This window comes from Trachurus trachurus (assembly GCF_905171665.1).
Source record: "Trachurus trachurus genome assembly, chromosome: 12".
NCBI classification, from domain to species: Eukaryota; Metazoa; Chordata; class Actinopteri; order Carangiformes; family Carangidae; genus Trachurus; species Trachurus trachurus.
The window spans coordinates 3,917,760-3,941,146 of NC_139908.1; the positions used below are offsets into that span (position 1 = coordinate 3,917,760).

The window sequence follows — 23,387 nt, forward strand, 5'->3', positions numbered from 1 at the left end:
GATGACGTTATAAAGTACAAAACTTTAGGAAATATAACAATAAACTTCACTAAAATTAAATTATCTAACTGAAAAATGAGATTTCCGAGGATCCCCTGAACACAACAGCGCCCACATGTTGCCATTATCAGAGCGATTACACCTTCTGTTTTATTAGCATTTAATTTAAGGCAGCTCTCACTAACTGAGCAGTTTGATGAATTAACTTTATTGTAATTAAACAATAAATGAATCAAACACAGCGACTTCCTCTCAAGGTGAAGTCTAGACAGACAGGATAGAATAAATAGAATAGAAAGTCAAAGAACAGGAAAACATATATTTTGTTGAAATAAACTTAACAAAAAAAAGAAGACAGACTGAGATCAAGAGCACATGAAAAAAAAGAAAAAAGAAACAGCAGCAGCTTCTGCTCTAAAAATGATTCACAGTCTGATCTGAGAGCAGCGAACAGAGGAAGTGACAGAGCGAATCAGCCGCTGCAGAAACATCGACTTCTATCAGCCGAGGTTCTGCAGGTGAGTCAGACGCCTGCAGGTGAAGATTTATTCAGACTGCAGACTCACAGACAGTTTGGTTTACTCTTCATCGCTAGTTAGAGGCTCAGGAACCAGAACCACACACTAAAAAATGTTGGGTTATCTCTGTAACCCAATTTCTGAGTTATTGTTGTTGAGTTAAATTTTGGGGTTGTTTTTCCAGAGTGTAACCCATTTTCAGGGTTATAGGGCTATGAATTTAACCCAGTTCCTGGGTTGTGCAAGTAATTGGGTTATTTTTCAGTGAGTAACCCATTTGTTGGGTTGGGTTGGGTAATTCTGTGACTTAACCGGTCGGTTCATTTGAAAAATGCTGTCCGCGCACTAAAACATTGGGTTATTTTTTAACCCAACTATTGGATCGAGCAAGTGCTTTATACACGACCCAATAGTTGGGTTAAAATAACCCAACGTTGTAGTTAAGCATAACCCAACTCTTGGGTTGAATATTCAACCCAAAAGTTGGGTCAAAAAAATAAACCCAACCCACTGGGTTAAAATAACCCAAAAAAAGGGGTTTGTCCTTATTTGAACCAGCAGTTGGGTTAAAATTGGGTTATTTTTTAACCCAACTGTTTTTAGTGTGCAGAAGCTGCTCAGTTTCACTTCCTGTTTCCTGTGTGTTGTTGTTCCTGGGTGTTTTTACTTTATTTGCCTTTTCCATGTATTTTTCGTTTGACATCTATTGATTGAGCATCGTCGACTCTGATGCTCTTTACTTTTTTTTATGTCAGTATTTAATGCTTTTCTAAAACTGTGACATCATGTGTGTTGATTCTAGCTTAAAAAAAAATCAAAATCGAGTTTCTCCAATAAGGAATTAAAATATCTATATATCTGTCTATCTTTGGTATCATATGGTATCGTATTGTATCATCGTATTGTATCGTATTATACCATGGTATCATAACGTCCTATCGTAACATATTAATCATGTCATACCGTCCTTTTGTCCTACCGTATCATATCGTTGTATCACATCGCCGTATCGTATCGTATGTCATATCGTCATACCGTATTGTATCATCGTATCATATCCAATATCACAGAGGTGAGCCTCTTCAGGTAAACACCATTTTCACTCCTGCAGGTGAAACCTTTATGCCTTTATGTGAAACTTTGTTAACTACTTCAAATTGTGAAAAACAAAAGCAAAACAAAAAGGCCAAAAGACTGAACATTATTATTTCATCTTATTTTGTTTCATGTTCTCCTGGGTGACCCGACTTCATTCCCATAACTTTTATTTGACTTTGTGTACCTAATGTTCTTTGTCTTTTCCCTGTTGTGTCTGTATATTCTAAATTAAGTAAAAGGCTGAGGTAAAAAGGTTCAGAGATGGAGGCTGCCTCAAACTTACATGAGTCCCGAAAACTGCCACCAACAGGAACGTGCATTAACGGTTTTGCATGAATTTCCCTCTAAAACAACTCTGTCTGGTAACGTTGTGTTATTATCTCATAGCGTGGTGAATGTGCAGGTCACAACTTGTCCACCAGAGCGTTGTGGAGTTGTTGGATTGTGTATTTGATGAGTTTGATGAGGGAAACCAAGAAATCCCATAATGAGCCTCCGTAGCGTAGCTCTGAGCAGCTCGCGGCTCTGCTCCGCCGTTCTAAAAATAGCTTGCACCGACAATTAAAGGTAACGAACCTACTGCTATGACTATAGGGATTATGGCAATGGGCCAATTTGCCAAAACTACTGTATCCTTTTAAGCCTGTGGTTCATGTTCTAGTGAAATAACTGGAACTTGATCGGTTTTTTGATTCGATTTTCCAAAAAAAACATTGCTAATTATTGTAATCATGTACTTTTCTATGAACGTAACATTATAGTGGCATTATGCAAATAGTTTAAGTATAGTATATATACAGGCAACATTTCAGAGTTATGAATAGTTTTCTAGTGCAGATGACTGGATCAACATCTACTGCAGCCAGAGTCAGAGGGAGTTGACCAATACAATATAGCCGCCAATGAGTTACGTCTACTCTTAGTTTGATCCACCCCTTTGTTGTTTGTGTTCTATTGTCCTTTCTACGACTCTATAAGTGTTTTTTGTTTTTTTTGTGTGTGTGTGGTTAGACGATGCTGAGAAGCTAAAACATACTTTTCAGTTGAATATATTTGCATTTTCTTTATTTCTTGAAAAGGCTTGGGCAATGAGACGAAGAGCGATATATAGTTGAGTACTGAAAGTAATCTTAAATTGTTTATTTATGTCACACCTGTGTGGCAGGTTTTTCTTGTATTTGTCATTAAATGTGTCTTGTAATCCCATACACACAAAAAAATGTTGGGTTATCTCTGTAACCCAATTTCTGAGTTATTGGTGTTGAGTTAAATTAAAATTAAGTTGTTTTTCCAGAGTGTAACCCATTTTCAGGGTTATATGGCTATGAATTTAACCCAATTCCTGGGTTGTGCAAGTAATTGGTTTGTTTTTCAGTGAGTAACCCATTTGTTGGCTTGGGTTGGGTAATTCTGTGACTTAACCGGCCGGTTCATTTGAAAAATGCTGTCCGCGCACTACAACATTGGGTTATTTTAACCCAACTATTGGGTCGAGCAAGTGCTTTATACACGACCCAATAGTTAGGTTAAAAATAACCCAACATTGTAGTTAGCATAACCCATGGGTTGAATATTCAAACCAAAAATTGGGTCAAAAAGATTAACCCAAAAAAGGGGTTCGTCCTTATTTGAACCAGCAGTTGGGTTAAAATTGGGTTATTTTTTAACCCAACTGTTTTTAGTGTGTATGGGATGGGCCATAGTGGTGGCATGACACGAAAATAAAAAAAATAATTCATTCATTCATTCATTGTTTACACCTTAATGCACTCGAACCCCAAAGCCGAACTGGGTCGACCTGATCACCAGCCTGTGTGAAAACACCCGAAACTAATGAACTTAGTTACTGTGTGGATCTGCCTTCGATCCCAAAGTGCAAAACACACACACAGACACACACACACACACACACCGTCCTCCTCCGTGTCACATTCATGATATCGATCATGTGGAAGCAGAGAAACTTAAGTGGCTGCATTTCCATGTTTATCGGCTCATTTAAAAAACAGCTGAGTGCACAACTCTGTGTGTGTGTCTGTGTGTTTCTGTGTTTCTGTGTGTGTCTCTGTGTGTGTGTTAAACGAGCCACACCTCAATTAGCCGACGCTGCGGCGCCGTCGGAGCAGGTTCGCTCCGGTTTGTGTAGCAGCAGCTGAAAGTTCAGGAGCTGCGACAGGAAGTTGTAAACAAAAGATCTGAGGAAACTTTTCAAATTAAAACGTTTCAATTAACCCACGACTCACACACACACACACACACACACACACGCACACACACGTCGGAGATGTTTCCATGTGAACTCAGTGCCCCTGTCATTCTAGACACACACACACAAACTGAACACACCACGCACACACACACACACAGCAGAGCATGATGGGTAATGTGAAGAGGTTTATAGAGAAACACCTTTATGTAATGAGCTCTCCTGGGAACACACCAGCAGTACATAAACATATATGTTATGTAAAGTAGCGGTGGTGTTTATTCTCACACTCACACAAACGCACACACACAGACACACACACACACACACACACACAGTAATTACAGTGATTAGGGTTGAAATTATTCTCAGTTTCTTGGTTGGCAGTGCTCAGCTCAGTGTGTGTGTTCTCATTAAGGATAAAGAAAACAAATCTGTGTTCCCCTCCCTCTCCCGTCCTCCGATTACACACACACACACACAGACACACACACACACACACACACACACACACACACACACACACAGACACACACACACACACACACACACACACACACACACACACACACACACAGTTGACAGGAATAATGGCTGGTTTAGCCTCTGTGGCTGCACAAGAATGAAATCTGTTCTGTCTCATAAAGCGTCTCAGCTCAGAACCGGATCAAACTGAACTGATCCGGTTCCTCAATTAACATCAACAATGACCACATGTTGAGAAGAGGAGGAGGAGGAGGAGGAGGGGGAGGAGGGGGAGGAGGAGGAGAAGGAAGAAGAGGAGGAAGAAATAGGAAGTGGGGGACAACGGAGGAGGAAGGAGGAGAAGGAAGAAGAGAAAGGAGGAGGAGGAAGAAGGAGGAAGAGGGAGGAGGAAGAAGGAGGAAGAGGGAGGAGGAAGAAGGAGAAAGGAGGAGGAGGAGGAGGAGGACGAAGAGAAGGAAGAGGAGGAAGAGGAGAAAGAGGGATAAAGGAGGAAGAAGGATCAAGGGGAGGATGAAGGAGGTGGGAGGAGGAAGGAAGAGAAGGGAGAGGGAGGAAGAAGAGGAGGAGGAAGAAGGAGGAGGAGGAGGAAGGAGGGAGGGAGGAAGAGAAAGGAGGATGGAGGAAGAGGAGGAAGGCGGGAGAAGAAGAGGGAGGAGTATGAGGAAGGAGAAAGGATTAAGAGAAGGAAGAAGAGGAAGAGGAGGGAGGAGGAAGAGGATGAAGGAGAAGAGGGAGGAGGAAGCTTAGGAGGGGGAAGGGGGAAGAAGAGGGAGGAGAAGGAAGGAGGAAGGAAGAGGAGTAGGAAGGAGGAGGTGAAAGAGAAGGAAGGAGGACAAGGGAGGAGGAAGGAAGAGGGAGGAAGAGGAGGAGGAAGGAGGGACGAAGAGAAAGGAGGATGGAGGAGGTGGAAGAGAAGGAAGGAGGAAGAGGAGGAGGAAGTGGGAGGAAGAAGGAGGACAACGGAGGAGGGAGGAGGAAGGAAGGGGAAAGGAGGAAGCTTAGGAGGAGGAAAAGGGAAGAAAAGGAAGGAGGAAGAAGAGGAGGAAGGAAAAGGAGGAGTAGGAGGAGGAAGGAAGTGAAAGGAGGATGGAGGAAGAGAAGGAAGGAGAAGGAAGAGGAAGGAGGAAAAGGAAGAAGAGGAGGAGGAGGAAGGAAGAGAAGGAAGAGGAGGGAGGAAGAAAGAGGAAAAGGTATGATGACGATCAGAGGAGACAGGACGGTAAACATGAGGCATTTGCTAAGCTCCTCCCACCTGATCATGATCGTCCAATCACGTCTTAGCGTCAACAACTGTGTTTGTGGCATCCTCGCTGACTAGTTTGCATGTTTTCCTACTGTACTTGAACACATCACAGCTGTGTCAACACTCAGGTCATATGTCATGCGACTCATCAGGTTTTCATCGATCCGTCTGACCCGTTCGTTAGTCGATCGACAGAATATTGATCAGTTTAAAGAGAGAATTAACCTGATGAAGACGTTTGACCCTAAACACACACACACACACACACACACACAGTGTTTATGTTTTTACTCTGATTAACGAGTCGATCTCATTAACATAATTGGAGTTGGTGTTTACTGGAGCTCTGTCTCCAACACATTATCGTCTTAATCACTTTATAATTGTGTTTCACAATTACAACGATAACAGATGTTGATGATGTCATCACCGAGGTCACTACAGGTCAACCTGAGGAGCAGCCGTCAGTCAGCACTTCTTTATGATGGAGGAAACTCATGTCCCACAATCCTTTGCAGCAGCAACAAGTCCATCCATGAATAAATAAATATACTGTATATATATATTTATACAACAGTTAGTTCCGACCGGTCCCAACCGAGCAATTTGATTGGACAACGAGACATTCCATAGTGCTGATATACAGTATAACAGCACTGGGACTTTTCACAGACATAATCACTCCGCTGTTCAGCTGGACAGGAGCTAAGCATGAATGTATTATGAGCTAAGTCAGAGCCACGCTCCCCATACAGGAGCTGCCCCATCTCTCTGCTGCTGCTGCTGTTGCTGCTGCTGCTGCTACAGTTATAAACGGACCTGAACATTAAAACCTGGACCTGACCTGGTCCGTCTAATTGGCGATCTCTACTAAACCCGGCTGGGGAAAAAATCGCCGTGGGGGCAACTACGTTTTGACGGTGATGTGTTTTGATATTAGCGTTAGCTGTTGTTAGCCACGTAGCTCAGCTACTTAGCTTCAACTGTGTTTATATTGATTACATAGATGATAAACAAATGTAATACGGTATCGATAACGTCTCTGTATGTCTTCATGCTGGTCCTGTTGCTGCGGTGCTAATCAGACACGGGCTCAGAACCAGAAGCAGCACTGGAAGCAGCTCGGTGGAAAAGCTTGTAGCTAGTAGCAAGCTAGTATGAAATGTTTATGTGTTGCCTGGCAACAGCCTTGTCTCCCTTCCAGTTGCAGAACTATTTCTGTTGGCGGAGCCAAATAAATGATTAAATAAACAAACAAATCATAATCTCTTGTAGTTTATTACTGTTCTAAAAATGCGCTCGTAGCACTGTTGTATAAAAGCAATATCACACTCGAGGTCGTGCTGTTGTACTGTATATCAGCACGGTGTGATTATCTGCGGCACTCGGCCTGCGGCCTCGTGCCTACGACCGAATCACAGCCGTGCTGATATACAGTACAACAGCACTCCCTCTCGTGTGATATTGCTTAAATATATATTTCCTCTCTTTTAATTCCAGTCATGAGGATTTATACTGACTTACTCATCAACAGTGTCATCGCTGCTTTTTAAGTAGCAACACGTTGTTTATAGTAAATACTGGTTAGAGATTCATTTTTGTGTTTTTTCTCTGACATTTCCATAATGAAACTCTTATTTTGAAGGCTGTTCTTTCTTCTTTCTTCTGTTGCTTTTTGTTTTTAATATAATGTGGCTTTAGAAGGTTTAGATAAAGTTCAGTTATCAAGAGGACGACAGAGTCTGTATATGAATATAAATGATGAATGTGACATCCAGGCAGCGGCTCCTATCAGTGTTCGATTTCGCGATTCCGAAAAAAAAAAAAAAACATTTAAAGGGACAACGAGGAGTTTTAGAAAAGCGAAGCGTTTTCACACTACATTTATGAGCCTCCGCGCGCACCGTACATTTCTTTGACCGGGCGCAAGACGGACTCGTGTTTTCATTCATCAATAATTAAAGTCAGAGGTTCAAAGAGGTTCACATACCACCGTAGTTCCGACCATAAACGGCGGTTCGGCGGCGTTATTCTCATAACTCGCCACGAAGGAAACGCTGGTCGGCTCGACCAGCATTTCCGCCACCACTAATAATAACAAAATAACGATAGAGACAGAACGATATATTTATCGAAAATGGGCCCATTAACAAGTGTGGGTAGCGGAGATTCATCCACATTAACGTGAGACTTTTTTATAACCGAATAGAAACTCCTCGTTGTCCCTTTAATTGCAAGAAAACTATTCGATACACCGATATGATCACGAAGCAGCACATGACGTCATTACGCACGGCTTTTCTTTTGATTTAAAGGGATAGTTCAACATTTTGGCAAATTGTCCCATTGCCATAATCCCTATAGTCATAGCAGTAGGTTCGTTACCTTTAATTGTCGGTGCAAGCTATTTTTAGAACGGCGGAGCAGAGCCGCGAGCTGCTCAGAGCTACGCTACGGAGGCTCATGGGATTTCTTAATTGGTTTCTCATCAAACTCATCAAATACACAATCCAACAACTCCACAACGCTCTGGTGGACAAGTTGTGACCTGCACATTCACCACGCTATGAGATAATAACACAACGTTACCACACAGAGTTGTTTTAGAGGTGAATGCAGAGACTGCTTGATGAAAACTGTCCCTGAAGGCAACGTGCATCAGCGGTTTTGCATGAATTTCCCTCTAAAACAACTCTGTGTGGTAACGTTGTGTTATTATCTCATAGCGTGGTGAATGTGCAGGTCACAACTTGTCCACCAGAGCGTTGTGGAGTTGTTGGATTGTGTATTTGATGAGTTTGATGAGGGAAATCAATTAAGAAATCCCATGAGCCTCCGTAGCGTAGCTCTGAGCAGCTCACGGCTCTGCTCCGCCGTTCTAAAAATAGCTTGCACCAACAATTAAAGGTAACAAACCTACTGCTATGACTATAGGGATTTATTATGGCAATGGGACAATTTTGCCAAAATGTTGAACTATCCCTTTAAAGGTCTCAGATGTAAACACACACAAACCCCCTCCTCCTCCTCCTCCCTGGAGTCTCAGCGTCTCCTCCTGATCAACTGATAATTAGTGAGTGTGTCGCCGAGCGGCGGGAGAACAAACGTGTCGAGTCTGATCGTCTGTCACGCTCTCTCTCTCTCTCTCTCTCTCTCTCTCTCTCTCTCTCTCTCTCTCTCTCTCTCTCTCTCTCTCTCTCTCTCTCTCTCTCTCTCTCTGTGTTTTTGTCCTCGTTCTGTTTCTCTGAGGATTAAAATCATTGAAAAGTGTTTTTTCTTTTTCTTTTTTTTCCTCGTATCAAAGCTTTTTCCACGACTGAATCCAATCGGTTAGAGAGGAAGTGAATTATCTGCTCCTCAGCCGCCGCCGCTCTCCTCCTCTCTCCAGGAGGTGAACTCCAGTTCCTCCTCCTCCTCCTCCTCACCTCCACCTGCCTGTGGATCTGAGGCTGGAGATAAGGAGGAGGAGGAGGAGGAGGAGGAGGAGGAGAGAAGAGCTGAGTCACTTCACACAGACGATCCTTCAGACGCTTCACGACCTGATCCAGAGGTCGAAGCTGCAGCTGAACATCAACATGATCATCAACCGTCTCATCGTTAAGCTGCTTCCTGTCCTCCACTCTCCTCCTCCTCCTCCTCCTCCTCCTCCTCCTCCTCCTCCTCCTCCTCCTCCTCCTCCTCCTCCTACTTCTCCAATCTCTCCACCCCAGTGCAAGATACAATGATTGGCCCTGTGCAAAAACCACTTGTTATGATGCGTGTACAATACATGCACACACACCCAAACTATTACTGTAAGTCTATATGTATTTTACCAACACTGAGTTGGACTTTACTTTTCCAATACAGAAGCCCAGGTCATTCGTTTGATTGTAAAGAGATCAAGACCCAAAAAAACGGTAATTATCCTTTAAGCTGGGGAATTTTGGAAATATTCCAAATTGGAAACTTTCCATGGGAATTATTGGGAATTTATGGGAATTAAAGGGACAACGAGGAGTTTTGGAAAAGTGAAGTGTTTTCACACTACATTTATGAGCCTCCGCACCGTAAAATTCTTTGACCGGTGCAAGACAGACTCATGTTTTCATTCATCAAGAATTAAAGTCAGAGGTTGGAAGACGATCACATACCGTCGTAGTTCCCACCATAAACGGAGATTCGGCGGCATTATTCTCATGACTCACCACGAAACCGAAAGTAAAGAAACGCTGGTCGGCTCGCCCAGCATTTCCACCACCACTAATAATAACAAAATAACCATAGAGACAAAACCATATATTTATCTAAAATGGACCATTAACAAGTGGTAACGGAGATTCATCCACATTAACGTGAGACTTTTTTATAACCAAATAGAAACTCCTCGTTGTCCCTTTAACTGGAAATTGGGGGTAATTTAAACAAACTGTATCATTATCCAAACATAAATGTAAATATTTTGTTTTGTCATAAGCAGACATCCATGCAAAATAATACAATTAAAAAACATTTCAACCGATTTTTTTGTGAGTAGAACTTTATCAAGTTTTAGTTTCTGAAGAACAAAAACATGAATGTTGAGTAAAATATTACTCCATACAGTATATTCCCGTTAATTCCCATGGAAAGTTTCTGGATGGATGCAACTAAAAGGGAGAAAGTTCATCTGACAGAGGCTTTCTCCTCAAACCTGAACAACTAAGACTAAATAAAAACTAATCAATTCCTCAACAATAAAAACTAAACTACAAATGTTTCATCACATGTTGAACTCACCAAAACTGAACTGCAAAGCAAACTAAAAAAAAACTAAATACAAATAAAAACTAATGAAAATTTTAAAACTATAATAACCTTGGTGGGAACCCTTACGCGCACCGCCCCAGATAAACGGGCAATTAAAAAAGGAAAAACTTGTATCCTTGAAGCTCGATTTGGCGCACAACAACAACAACTAGGGGTGACCCCGAACAGAAAAAAGTAATTTGACATAAAAACAACTAAACAGTGAAGAATAAATGAAACAATAAGAAAAAATAAAAGTATACCAAGAAATTGAAGTTGTTTGGGAACTAAAGCAAATAAAAAGTTAATAAGAAACTAAAGAATAAAATAAAGAATTAAAGATGATGAAAGATAAGAAGAGGAACAGATAAAAAGAGGACATCATGTCTCATGCCTAAAAACATGATATAAAGGTTTAAAGATGTAAAATTTGAGCTTTTTGATTATTTTCTTCAATAAATAGAAAATTCAGAAACACACTGAGAACAACATTTCCTGAATGTAACACGGTGCGTTCAGGAACAAAGCTCAAAAGTACGGAGACGATGCTGCACATTTAGCATCTTATCACATTATGTAGCCTAGTGCATGTGTGGCGTTTGAGGCCCCGGGGCCACCGCAGTAAATCTGAGCGTCAGTCTATAAGATTTCTCAGGTGTGTGTGTTTGTGTGTCAGTGTGTGTACTTGAAACCCCTGCAACACACACACATTTGCATTGAATATTAGGGATTCATGAAGTGTGACCTCTTCTCTGTTCAACATCCGTCTTTGCTTTAAATGGTTTTCTTCTTCAGTTTGTCCCTTCGACACACACACACACTCACACACACACAGTTAATAGGGTAATGATGGCGGTCGGAGCGGTTTAATGGAGCGGCAAACAACAAACATCACGGCCCGGGCGCCTCGGACGCCTCACAACATTGTCGGGGGCACAGTGACAGAGCGTTGTGGGAAGAATCAGAGAAAACGGAGAGACGTCGGTGGTTCAGTGAACGCACCGTCGAGATTTCACAATAAAAGCCTCAACATCATCATCAAATCAAATGTGACGCGTTCTAGATCAAAATGAGTCGGATGTCGCTGATAACGTGGAAAACCCATAGAAAAAAAAAAATGTTACCCTAATTTCAAAGCAGTGACATTCAAAAACAATCTCCCAAAGTTTCACAGTCCAGATAATCGAGAAAAGGCACGTAAATGATGATTAAAGTTGACTTGTAACTTAAACCCTCTGAAGATGAGCGTTGCATCTGTGCAAAACATGAAATATCTTCTGAACCGTTCGTGATAGAGACGAGCTGTTATGTAACTGCATCTGAATCGCGGGATTCTCCGCTTTCCGACGGTCATTGAATGGTGCCTCTATCTATGACAAGAAGGGACGGGTACAGAAACAGATGCTAAACCGAGTAGCATCAACGCTAACAGAGCGTAGCATCAATGCTAAACCGAACGTAGCAACGGCACAGTGCTTGCACATGTTTTACAAAACATCAACAAAACATGACAACTTCTGAACCGTTTATGATAGAGACGAGCTGTAAAAAGCATCTGAATTGTGAGATTCCCTGCTTTCCGAGGGTCATTGAATGGTGCCTCTATGACAACAAGGGACCGTATAGGGTGCGTGTAATCACGTGGTACAGGAACAGATGCCAGAGTCACTGGCAAAAACTTTAAATTTTCTCAGGTTTTAGAACGGAATAAGAGAGTGAAAGATTGTAATTCAAATGGTCACATCTCGAAAACCATCAAATGCATGACTTTGACTAGGGTATAATGATTTACATTTATATCATATCATTTTAAAGCTTATTTTCTAATCTTTCCATTGATACCAAAATCTCAACTTTGAAATGTGGGTCACTGTGACTCATTTTGATGGATCAGGTCACAAATGATGTTTGAGTTTGAACAGGAAGTCGACGGTTTTGACCTCGGACAGACGCCGTCGTCCTGTGGCCTTTAATGAACACAAAGAGTGTCAGAAAAAAAACGGACAAGTGGAAGTTTGATCTCTCCCCCCTCCTCCCTCCCCCTCCCCCTCCTCCCTCTCTCCCATCTGATCTCATCTTTCTGATCTCTCTCTCTCTTTCTTTTTCTGCTCCTCATCCTCAAATTGCCTCCTCATCCTCCGTCATCTGCTGTCATCACACTTTGATCTAATTCCCTGGATATCAGTCTTTTATCTACACTGATCCCCCCCTCCTCCCCCCCCCCCGTCTAATCAACCCCCCCCCACTCCCTCCTCCTCCCTCATTAAACAGCCACAGTCTCCGCTCCTTTAAACTGAACCGCTGCACAGAACGCGAGGTGATTAATCTGTTGTCAGGACAATTAGCAACACATTACTTCACCCTCCCACACACTTAGCAGCCGTCGGCTCGTACGACTGATCAGCCATTTATTGGCAATTTATCAGCGACTTCATTTATTAAGTATTTATTGGCACCTCATCGCCGGGCTGTTAATTAGCTATTGATAAATGTAAATAATGCATTGATTGATTCATTCATTCAAAGATGTTAAAAGTTTGAGTTCAGGTATTTCAACAACTAGAATTTAGTCCAGTTTAGTTTATTTCTCTTTAGACTATAAATTTAGTCTCATCTATTCTCATTAAGACCAAGTCTAGTTAAGTCTGGTTTAGTCTAGATGGATCTTATTGGGTTTAGTTCAGTCTAGTTAAGGTAAGTCAAGTCTGGTTTAGTCTAGTTAAGCTCAGATAAGGTTAGTAGTTACGTTTAGGTAAGTCTGTGTAAGTCTAGTTAAGTCTGGTTGAGTCAAGTTAAGTCTTGTTTAGCTCAGATAAGGTTGGTAGTTAGTTAAGTCTAGGTAGCCTAAGTCTGGTTGAGTCTAGATACATCTTATTTGGTCTAGTTCAGTCTAGTTAAGATAAGTCAAGTTTGGTTTAGTCTGATTTAGTCTAGTTAAGTCTAGTTTAGCTAAGACAAGGTTAGTAGTTAGCAGTTATAGGTAAGTCTAGTTAAGTGTGGTTGAGTCTGGTTTATTTTAGTTAAGTCTAGTTTCATATAATCAAGTCATGTTAAGTCTAGACAATCTGATTCTAGTTTAGTCTATTTTAGTCAAGTCTACTTAAATCTTCTTCAGGTTTAGTAAAGTCAAGTTTTGTTAAATCTAGTTAAGTCTAATCAAGACAGGTTAAATCGGGTTAAGTTTAGTTAAATCTAATGGAGTCTATAAGTAAGGTTTAGTCAAATCAAGTTTAGTTTAGTTAAGTCTAGTTTAGTCCAGTTAAAGGAGTATTATCGCAAATCCAAATCCTTAATTCGGCCACTAGATGGAGCCAGGCGGAGCTTATCAGATATAAACAAGTGGGCAGCTGTCAGAGAGAGAGAGCAGCCTCGTTTGGTGCGAGTTACGAGTGCATTTTAACGCAGCAAGCGCCGGGCCGGCTTGGATCATAACAAAGACAAATGCTGCATTTGCCCCACGGACACTATACTGTTGGCGATTTTTTTTGTAAATTTAGTTATGGCTCCTCCCGACCCATCTTTTGCATATTTCAGCTTATTTTATGCTATTACTGCTGTATTTGCGATAATGCTCCTTTAAGACAGGTTGAGTTTAGTTAAGTTTAGTCAAGTCAAGTCTAGTTTAGTTAAATCTAGTTAATTCTAGTTAAGTCGAGACAGGATGAGTGTAATTAAGTTAGGTTTAGTCAAGTCTATCGTCCTCTGTTATCGTTATGATTTAATCTTCATATGTGTTTAATGATCATGAGTTAATATTCAACCTCCACGCGTTGCAGCACATGATCAATATCAATCTGACTGTGATCAATAACCTGTGATCAGCTCCTGGTTCATGTGTGTGGATAAGGTTTCTCTTGTTGTTTCTGGTCCCTGCTCTCTCCTCTCTCTCCTGTGGTGTCTCGTGTTCACCTGTTCACCACCGCTCCCCATCACTACAGACGGCGAGAGTCGGGCCGAGACCAGATTTCTATTTAAAAAGGCGGCGGTGTTTTCTGAGGCTGCAGGATAAAGTAGGGCAGAGAGAGAGAAAGACGGAGCGAGAGAGAGACGGAGAGAGAGAGACGAGCTGCTCACGCCTCCTAATTTGTTGAGATGTCAGAGATTGAGCCTGTTTACCTAGACGAACGTCTGCTGCTGCTGCTGACGGAGGAGGAGGAGGAGGAGGAAGATCTCTGCTCAGACGAGCTACTGCTGGAAACAGCAACAAGGTCGATAAGGCTGAAGGAGGACGTCTTCAGTCTTAACCACATGGACGTTATAGATTTAAAGGGATAGTTCACCCAAAATTCAAATCATCGTCACTCATTATCTACTCACCCTCATGTCGACTAAGGGCTGGGAGAAGTTTCAGAGTCTTCCGTGGCTTCTCTGAGTTACAGGGGGTCCGCGCAGCAGTATTTGTCCATATAATGGTTGTGAATGGATACCAACTTTCTTTGTCCAAAAAGACACACCAAAAAACATCCAAATACCCCCATACTGCTCGTGTGTAATGTCCCTCTTGTATTGAAGCCCCAACATGAGAAACTGTTCCGAAGAAAATTAAATAAGTCAATATTTTAAGCTTGTTTGTAACGGAAGCTCCCAGTGTCTCAGTGTCAGTGCAAATCCCGCGTGATTTGCACTGACCGGCGGAACAATTTCTCTTGTCGGGGCTGCAATACAAGAGGGACATTACAGATGAGCAGTATGGAGGTATTTGGATGTTTTTTGGTGTGTCTTTTTGGACGAAGAAAGTTGATATCCATTGACAACCATTATATGGACAAATACTGCTGCACGGACCCCCTGTAACTCAGAGAAGCCACGGAGGACTCTGAAACTTCTCACAGCTCTTAGACGACATGAGTAGGTGAGTAGATAATGAGTGTGAAAATTTGAATTTTGGGTGAACTATCCCTTTAATTAATATATAATGTGGATTAATATCAATAAAGAGTTGGTGTTTGTACTGTAGCTGTAAACAGCAGGTTTGTGGCTGTTTTCTCTTGTGTATTCTGTGGCTATAACCTCACAGCTACTTAGTTAGCGTCTCTCTCCGACGTCTGACTGATGCGTCTGACAAACCGAATCCCTTCCTGGGTGTAAAGTTGCAGCTGGAGCCGCTGGACTGTGAAGGATCTGGACTCCCGAGGACCAGTGGTGAACGTCTGCCTCGTCCTTGAAGCTGTGAGAGTGTGAGTATGTGTGTAATATGTGTGTGTGTATGTGTGTTTATGACCTCTTTACACATTTTCTACTCCAACTTTTTCCTCGGCAGCAGCTGCAGCGACTCTCTTCCCGTGTTTGCGTTCAGGTTGTTCTCCATCACAGAGACGTGATGAAAGCAGCTGAGGCGTAATGAAGCTGGTCCTCGCGGAGACACCAACATAAAGAAACAGAGAAGAAAAGGTTTCTCCAACCACCAGACTGCGCTTCCTCCACCCACAATCAATTTCCTGTCCCTCAGCTCATTAGTCATCTCCACCCCCCCCCCTTCAGCTCTCTGAGGGGCTGCTGGGTAATCACACATTCAGAGGAGGCTCGATCGTCTCGGTGAAACCTGCTGGATGCTGCTCTGAACTCGCTTAATTAGGTCTGCCGACTCTCTGGGGGAGCGGTGACATCACAGGAAACACAGGAAACAGAGCAACGAGCAGCGGGAGTCGTGACCTCGGCTCCACTTACAACAGAGCAGCAGGTGAAGCTCAGACAAGTAGAGCTCAACTAGTCCACAGCATCAACATCGTCCCGAGAGAGGCTGCAGCTCAGACCGACAAACTAACAACAGACTAATACAAACTAATTACAGCATGCACACCAGGATCTAAATGAGTGAGACGATGCATTCAAAGACACATCAGAAAGTGTCCTGACGGAGACACAGAGACATGGAGGACGTCCAGCAGCTGTGTGTCAACACCTAGGCGACATTTACTGAAGCACATCTGGAGTTTCCCCTGGAGGACGTCATGTCCCTTTATTAAACTTTTAATTAAAGCCCCTACCAAGAACTGTCATTTTGTGTTGATTTTGGCGACCCCTGTGGACAAAAGCTGTAGTGTTTTGCTGGAATGAAGACTGCATTTCCCATGAGCTCTAGCGCGTATTGTCGTACAGTTGCTTAAAATAATATATTATTTTGATTAGCCATGGCAAAAAAAACAAGGCACAAGAAGCAGTGTTGGGCAAATTACTTTGGAGAAGTATTTAAAGCAGAAGCGTGAATGTGGTGACGTAGGGACGAGGGCGGGGACTGCTAACTCCATCGGCTGACAGGAAGTTAGCCAAAACCACCGGATCGCTTACTTCTGCTTTAAAATACGTCTGTCTCCGATGGAGGAGCTTCTCACTCTGTGGCTGCAGCTGTGGCGCGACCATACGACCCAGTAGGCTATGCTACTCTGAAGGAGTCTCTTGCTGCAAGAAGTTAACGTCTGTGTAGTGACAATGGTAGGCATCAGCAGAAACCAGAGACTTTTGCATCCAGTTAAAAGTTCTTTGTAGGGGCTTTAACTTGTTTATCAGCCGGGCTCGTGAGGTTAGCAGTTAGCCGTTAGCTTGTTTATGAAATGAAATGAACTATTCTGACAAACGATCCGGGACAGTTAACGGAGTGTTAAGGCCCCCACATAGTGGATGCGGAGCAGACATTGGTTCACTGTGGTACGCTCAACTATGAAACCTCAAGCGACTGCAGACATTGTGCGTACGGCCCGCTCATAGTACGCCCGACTATGTGAGAGTTTAGCTAGCTTAGTTTACCGTACCGTAGTAGAGTGCTACGGTGCGTTCACACCGGATGGGAAGTGAATTTTTCGCGCAACAAGATTACATGTATACAGAGTCAATGCAAAGACACGAATACACACAAATTTGTGCCCAGACACGACAGCATGAGTTGTTTGTACTGGCATATTTGCACGAGTAACGCGAGTAAAGCAAGGCAAAAATTTGCTTTGCGTCCAGTATGAACGCACCGTTAGCCTGATAGTTAAAGGGATAGTTCAACATTTTGGCAAATTGGCCCATTGCCATAATCGCTATAGTCATAGCAGTAGGTTCGTTACCTTTATTTGTCGGTGTAAGCTATTTTTAGAACGGAGGAGCGGAGTGGCAGGCTGTTCAGAGCTACACTATGGAGGCTAATGGAATTTCTTGGTTTCCCTCATCAAACTCATCAAATACAAAATCCCAAAACTCCAAAACGCTTTCGTGGACAAGTTGTGACCTGCACAATCACCACGCTATGAGATAATAATGGAACGTTACGAAACGGAGCCGTTTTCGAGGTAAATACAGAGTCTGCTTGCTGAAAAACTGTCCCTGAACGCAACGCGCATCAGCGGTTTTGCATGAATTTACCTCTAAAACAACTCTGTCTCGTAACGTTCTATTATTATCTCATAGCGTGGTGATTGTGCAGCTCACAACTTGTCCACAAAAGCGTTTTGGAGTTTTGGGATTTTGTATTTGATGAGTTTGATGAGGGAAACCAAGAAATTCCATTAGCCTCCATAGTGTAGCTCTGAACAGCCTGCCACTCCGCTCCTCCGTTCTAAAAATAGCTTACACCGACAAATAAAGGTAACGAACCTACTGCTATGACTATAGGGATTATGGCAATGGGCCAATTTGCCAAAATGTTGAACTATCCCTTTAACCTTAGAGTTAGCCTGAACTTGAAGGTGACGACTCTGTGACTTCCTCACCTGTGGACATCAACCTGCTTTAACCCCCAGAACCTGAATCAACCAGCCTCTGTATGTGTGAAGCAGTGGAAGAAACATCTGTTTAATATTTCCAGATGTGATCCCCAGCCTCAGTAAAAAGCCTGGTAAAGACCGTAAACATAATTTATCTCTGCTGCTCAGTTTCAGGACGTTCCCTCAGCTGCATTAAGAGCTGAATCAAAAACATTGTTCTAATAATGAAAATATATTATTCATGTTTAGCTCTGTTTATAGTCGATGTGCTTTTGAACGCTGACCAGAACTCTCTCTCTCTCTTGTCTCTCCTCCACTTTTAAACCCTTGTCTAAATTCACGCTCGGCTCGGTGCCTCTTTCATCTGCGGCGCTGGAACCGATCCTTCACCTTGGACCAGGAGAAACTTGGTGAATTATTTCAGTCTCACCTGTTCTTCTCCGTCTCCATTCTGTTCTAAGCTTTAAGCTGAAAAGCCAACAAATCCTCTTCTGACTTGTTAAATATTCATGCATGAATGAGACACAGATGAAAAAGCTGCAGAGAGAAAAAAAAAAGAAAAACTTTTTGTTCATTGTCACATGAAAAGAAAATATAGCTGGAAATTAAAGTTTTCCATCAGAGGCGGTGTATATAAAACCATCTGTAATGTAATTAACCACGCAGCGCGGGGACCTTTCTCTCTGAAACAAAGATTATTTTAAGCCTCTTTGTGATGGCGCTGATGAACTGTATCTGCACACGGAGCGACGGCGCGCTCTCATCATCATCGTTTGATGACTCAAGGCTGTTTCCAAAACAAACCCTCTACCTGTGCCCTTGAAACTCTGCCCACTAAAACCAACACAAAAGGTTTGGATCTTCCCGTCCTGTTCATTAACTCAGCCGCCGCCGCCACTACCGAACCTGCTATTGTCCATCAGACACGACGTTTCAGATGTAACCGCTCTAAAATTATCATCAGCTCAAGGTTTCTGGAGGGAAAATGAAGCGGCGCAATTAGATTTATACACGAGCAGAGAGAGCCGCTGTCAGGTTTCAATCACACACACACACACATACACACACACACTCCGACACGGAGCCTCTCTGTTTAAAACATGGTCCTCTAAGCAGCAGCCACGATGGACAGTCAAAGTACGGTGTCCCTGAGGGTTCAATTCACTGCAGCTTCAAATAAAACACAAGGACACTGATGTGCTACAGATTTAGAAACTGAAAAAACTCCCAAGACAAGAGGAAGTGTTTCTGAGGACACAATAAAGCGTCTGGAGGACATGATAAAGCGAGGAACCGGTCTGGGGACATAATTAAGTGAGGGACCGGTCAATAAAGCGAGGGACCGGTCTGGGGACATGATAAAGCGAGGGACCAGTCTGGGGACATAATTAAGTGAGGGACCGGTCAATAAAGCAAGGGACCGGTCTGGAGGACACAATAAAGCGAAGGACCGGTTTGGGGACACAATAAAGCGAGGGGCCGGTCTAATTGGGGACACAATAAAGCGAGGGACCGGTCTGGGGACACAATAAAGCGAGGGACCGGTCTGGGGACACAATAAAGCGAGGGACCGGTCTAATTGGGGACACAATAAAGTGAGGGACCGGTCTAATTGGGGACACAATAAAGCGAGGGACCGGTCTAATTGGGGACACAATAAAGCGAGGGACCGGTCTAATTGGGGACACAATAAAGTGAGGGACCGGTCTGGGGACACAATAAAGCGAGGGACCGGTCTAATTGGGGACACAATAAAGCGAGGGACCGGTCTAATTGGGGACACAATAAAGTGAGGGACCGGTCTGGGGACACAATAAAGCGAGGGACCGGTCTAATTGGGGACACAATAAAGTGAGGGACCGGTCTGGGGACACAATAAAGCGAGGGACCGGTCTAATTGGGGACACAATAAAGCGAGGGACCGGTCTGGGGACACAATAAAGTGAGGGACCGGTCAATAAAGCAATAAAGTGAGTTGGGAGTTTGTAGAGTTTCTAAATTTGTAGCATGTTTGTGTCGTTGTGTGTTTCCTGGAGCTGCGGTGATTTGACCCTGCGGGGCCACCGTATCAAAACCTGCCACCTTCGTTACCCACAATGCCACTCAGCTGCCGACAGGCTGGTCAGAGATCAGGGCGTGTTGTTGTTGCCGTGACACTGTAACCTCACACTCACGCACTCTGTCTCCACTCTGCTTTTATTCTGAAAGTCCAGACAGGAAGTGTCACACATACACAACATTATAACACACACACACACACACACTCACTCACAAACTGTTAAAAACACCTGAGACAATGTGTTTCTGTACAGTAAAACTTTGCTCGTGGCTGTCAAGTGTGTGTGTAAGTGTGTGTAAGTGTGTAATTGTGTGTGTGTGTGTGTGTGTGTAAGTGTGTGTGTGTGTGTGTGTGTGCGCTTTGCGGGGGCTTTGCGAGCGTTGCTGGCGCTACAGACACATCCTTAGTGGAATGGAGAACAAAGAGAGAGGCTCTTAATGAGCTCTGCCACTGCTGAGACCCGAACTAGGCCAGCCAGCACCTCGTGTGCATGTGTGTGTGTGTGTGTGTGTGTTGTGTGTGTGTCCTGTCGCCGGTGCTGACACACACAGAACACGGTGCAGGACCAGCAACTGGGACCTGAACCAACCACAGGCATTAGCCAGGTGTCTGGAGCGACTGGGAGCAGCAGCAGCTCTGCAGATCATTTGTTCCTTTAAACGTCCCACAACACAGCAACACAACACAACAGCAACACAACAGCAACAACACAACGGGCTCTGTGCTCCTGTTATACTGTCGGACTCCATTTAAAACAAGAAGGATCAAAATCTATCTCCTCTTTTTTCTTCCTAAACTGCTCCTTCATCTTCAAAAACTGTTGCCTACATTACCCACAATGCACCTGGACTTCAGACCCCAACAACACCTGGAAAACTCACACTGAGGTGAGGTGGGGAAACTGTGATGGAGTTTCCTTTCAAAATAAGAGCTATCCACCTTTTTCCGAACGTCAAATTCGTAAGCCGGTTTTGCTCTTCCGGTGGAATTTTATGTTTATGTTTCCATGGTTTCGGTAGTCGCGGTAACTGCATGGATTTTTTTTTTTTTTTTCAATGAAAATCTGTAAAACGCATGGATCATCACACCAGCTTTTAACAACAATGGATATCACACAAATTGACATCCGTGTTAAAAGCCAGCGTGAAATAGATCCATGCCTTTACCGCAACTATGACAACAACTGAAAACCATGGAAACGGAAACGTAGGCTACAATTCCACCAAACCGTCAAAAACCATAATATGACGTTCGGAAACTTGTGGATAGTAAAAGAAACCGCCACATGTTTGCACCTCAGGCAGGTCTACGGTGGCCATGAAGGGTCACAGCTTCATATACCACCTCCTTTGAAGGATAGAGAACTCTTTAAAGGGTAATTCCGTCGTAAATTTAATCCATGCTCTAACACACCATGACACCAAGTAGACCCCCGCCTCTCCAGAGATCAAGTTTGCCGTCCGCTAACTTCTCTACTTCAGCTCAGACAGCCAGATAGAAAAACACTGCTGTCTATGGAGCCACCAGCCAACCGCCATCAAACCGCCACTTATAGCTACAAATAATACTCAGAACAGCACCAAACAGTACAAACAGGGTCCCATCCCATAATACGAGGCACCAAACACCTGCTAGCTTTGCCTGGTTTCTACTGAAAAGAGACGAAAACACAACTCACTCACACTCTCCCTCCAGCTGCTTCCTACTAATGCAGAAGCCCTGACGAGTCGATTACCGAGTCCAGTAGAAAAGTAAAGACTCCAGTGACGTTTAGTTTCCTAAAATGCAGCAGCTTTGTTGAATGTGATAGTTTAAGCAACTAAACTGTTCGTTTCCCTGTCGACATTCGATAGTTATTGTTAGAAACAGAGAAATGCATTCCAATGCATTCGGTAATCGACTCGTCAGGGCTTCCCCAAAACTAGCAAGCAGCTGGAGGAGAGTGGGTGAGTTGTGTTTTCGTCTCTTTTCAATAGAAACCAGGCAAAGCTAGCAGGTGTTTAATGCCTCATATTATGGGATGGGACCCTGTTTGTACTGTTGATGAAGATTGGGGCTGTTCTGAGCATTATCTGTGGCTCTGAGCGGCTTTTTAGCTCGTGGCTCCATAGACAGCAATGTTTTTCTGTCTGGCTGTCTGAGCTGAGTTCGCTACAACTAGACAAGTTGGTGGTCGGCAAACTTGATCTCTGGAAGGGGGGTTCACCTCTGTGTCACGGTGTGTTAGACCATGTGTTAAACGTACGCTGGAATATCCCTTTAAGGATCAGAGTGGGGGTAGTTACATCACTGATTCTCACTGGAGTTGTCATGTATTTACACATTTGTCATTCAGGTAACTACCTGTGTGACACCTCGACACCCTTTGACCTTTAGAGTGAAGTTCTGACAGTGACACAAACAGGAAGTTCAGACATGGTCGACCCGGACTCGGCCTCTTACCCTCGGTCAGGCCCATGTGGATGCTCCAGTAGTTCTGCAGACACTGCAGCTCCTTCTTCATGCCCCTCTTGCAGCGACAGTCGTACAGCGGCGAGTCCTGCAGCACCTCCAGCGCCTGCTGGCACTCCTTGGAGGCCAGCATGGCGCTGCGCTCCTTGTCCCCCCCGGACAGGCACTGGCGCATGATCCGGTAGCGCGAGCTGCACTGGCCGTTCTGGTTGCACAGTTCAGAGGCTCGGACACAGTCCAGCGGTTCCCTCCACCCGGGGGGGCCCAGCTCCGAGTCACACACACACACATCTGCAGCAGGGACAGAGAGAGAGAGAGAGAGACGTACAGGAATGAAGGGATTAGACGGATAATGAGGCTCCATTAGCGTCTGAGGCCAAGTTCATGCAGTTTGTTCCACTGGTTCAGAAAAAAAAACTGCAGCTCCTGAAGTGAAGCCGATGTTTGAAGGAAACACTTTAACGTTTCCTGTTTGAGCTTCATCAGGTACGATCAGATTAATAAACCAGGAAGTGACACACACACGAAACATGAAACATGAATCAGAGCAGAGTCTGTAGGAACTTGGTGTGGTGACTTCACCCGCGTGTTACAACATGAACATTAATTAATTAATTAATTATATGTGACACTGACTAACTACAATTGTTCTATGTCTTTAGCGATGGTCACCGTGTCACATTAAAGGGATAGTTGGCAAATTGGCCTATTGCCATAATCCCTATAGTCATAGCAGTAGGTTCGTTACCTTTAATTGTCGGTGCAAGCTATTTTTAGAACGGCGGAGCAGAGCCGTGAGCTGCTCAGAGCTACGCTACGGAGGGTCATGGGATTTCTTGGTTTCATCAAATACACAATCCAACAACTCCACAAC

The 23,387-nt window shown here is 43.6% G+C and overlaps 1 protein-coding gene across 1 annotated transcript in view; it reads right to left on the minus strand.

Annotated features, from left to right (window-relative positions):
- gfra2b (GDNF family receptor alpha 2b) overlaps positions 1-23,387 on the minus strand; it is a gene marked incomplete at both ends in the record, with an annotated part of 142,685 nt that overhangs the window by 109,007 nt on the left and 10,291 nt on the right. Inside the window, one exon of the mRNA XM_083983968.1 lies at positions 22,505-22,804. Within this exon, the coding sequence (XP_083840094.1) occupies positions 22,505-22,804 (300 nt within the window). The remainder of the gene's footprint in view (positions 1-22,504; positions 22,805-23,387) is intronic.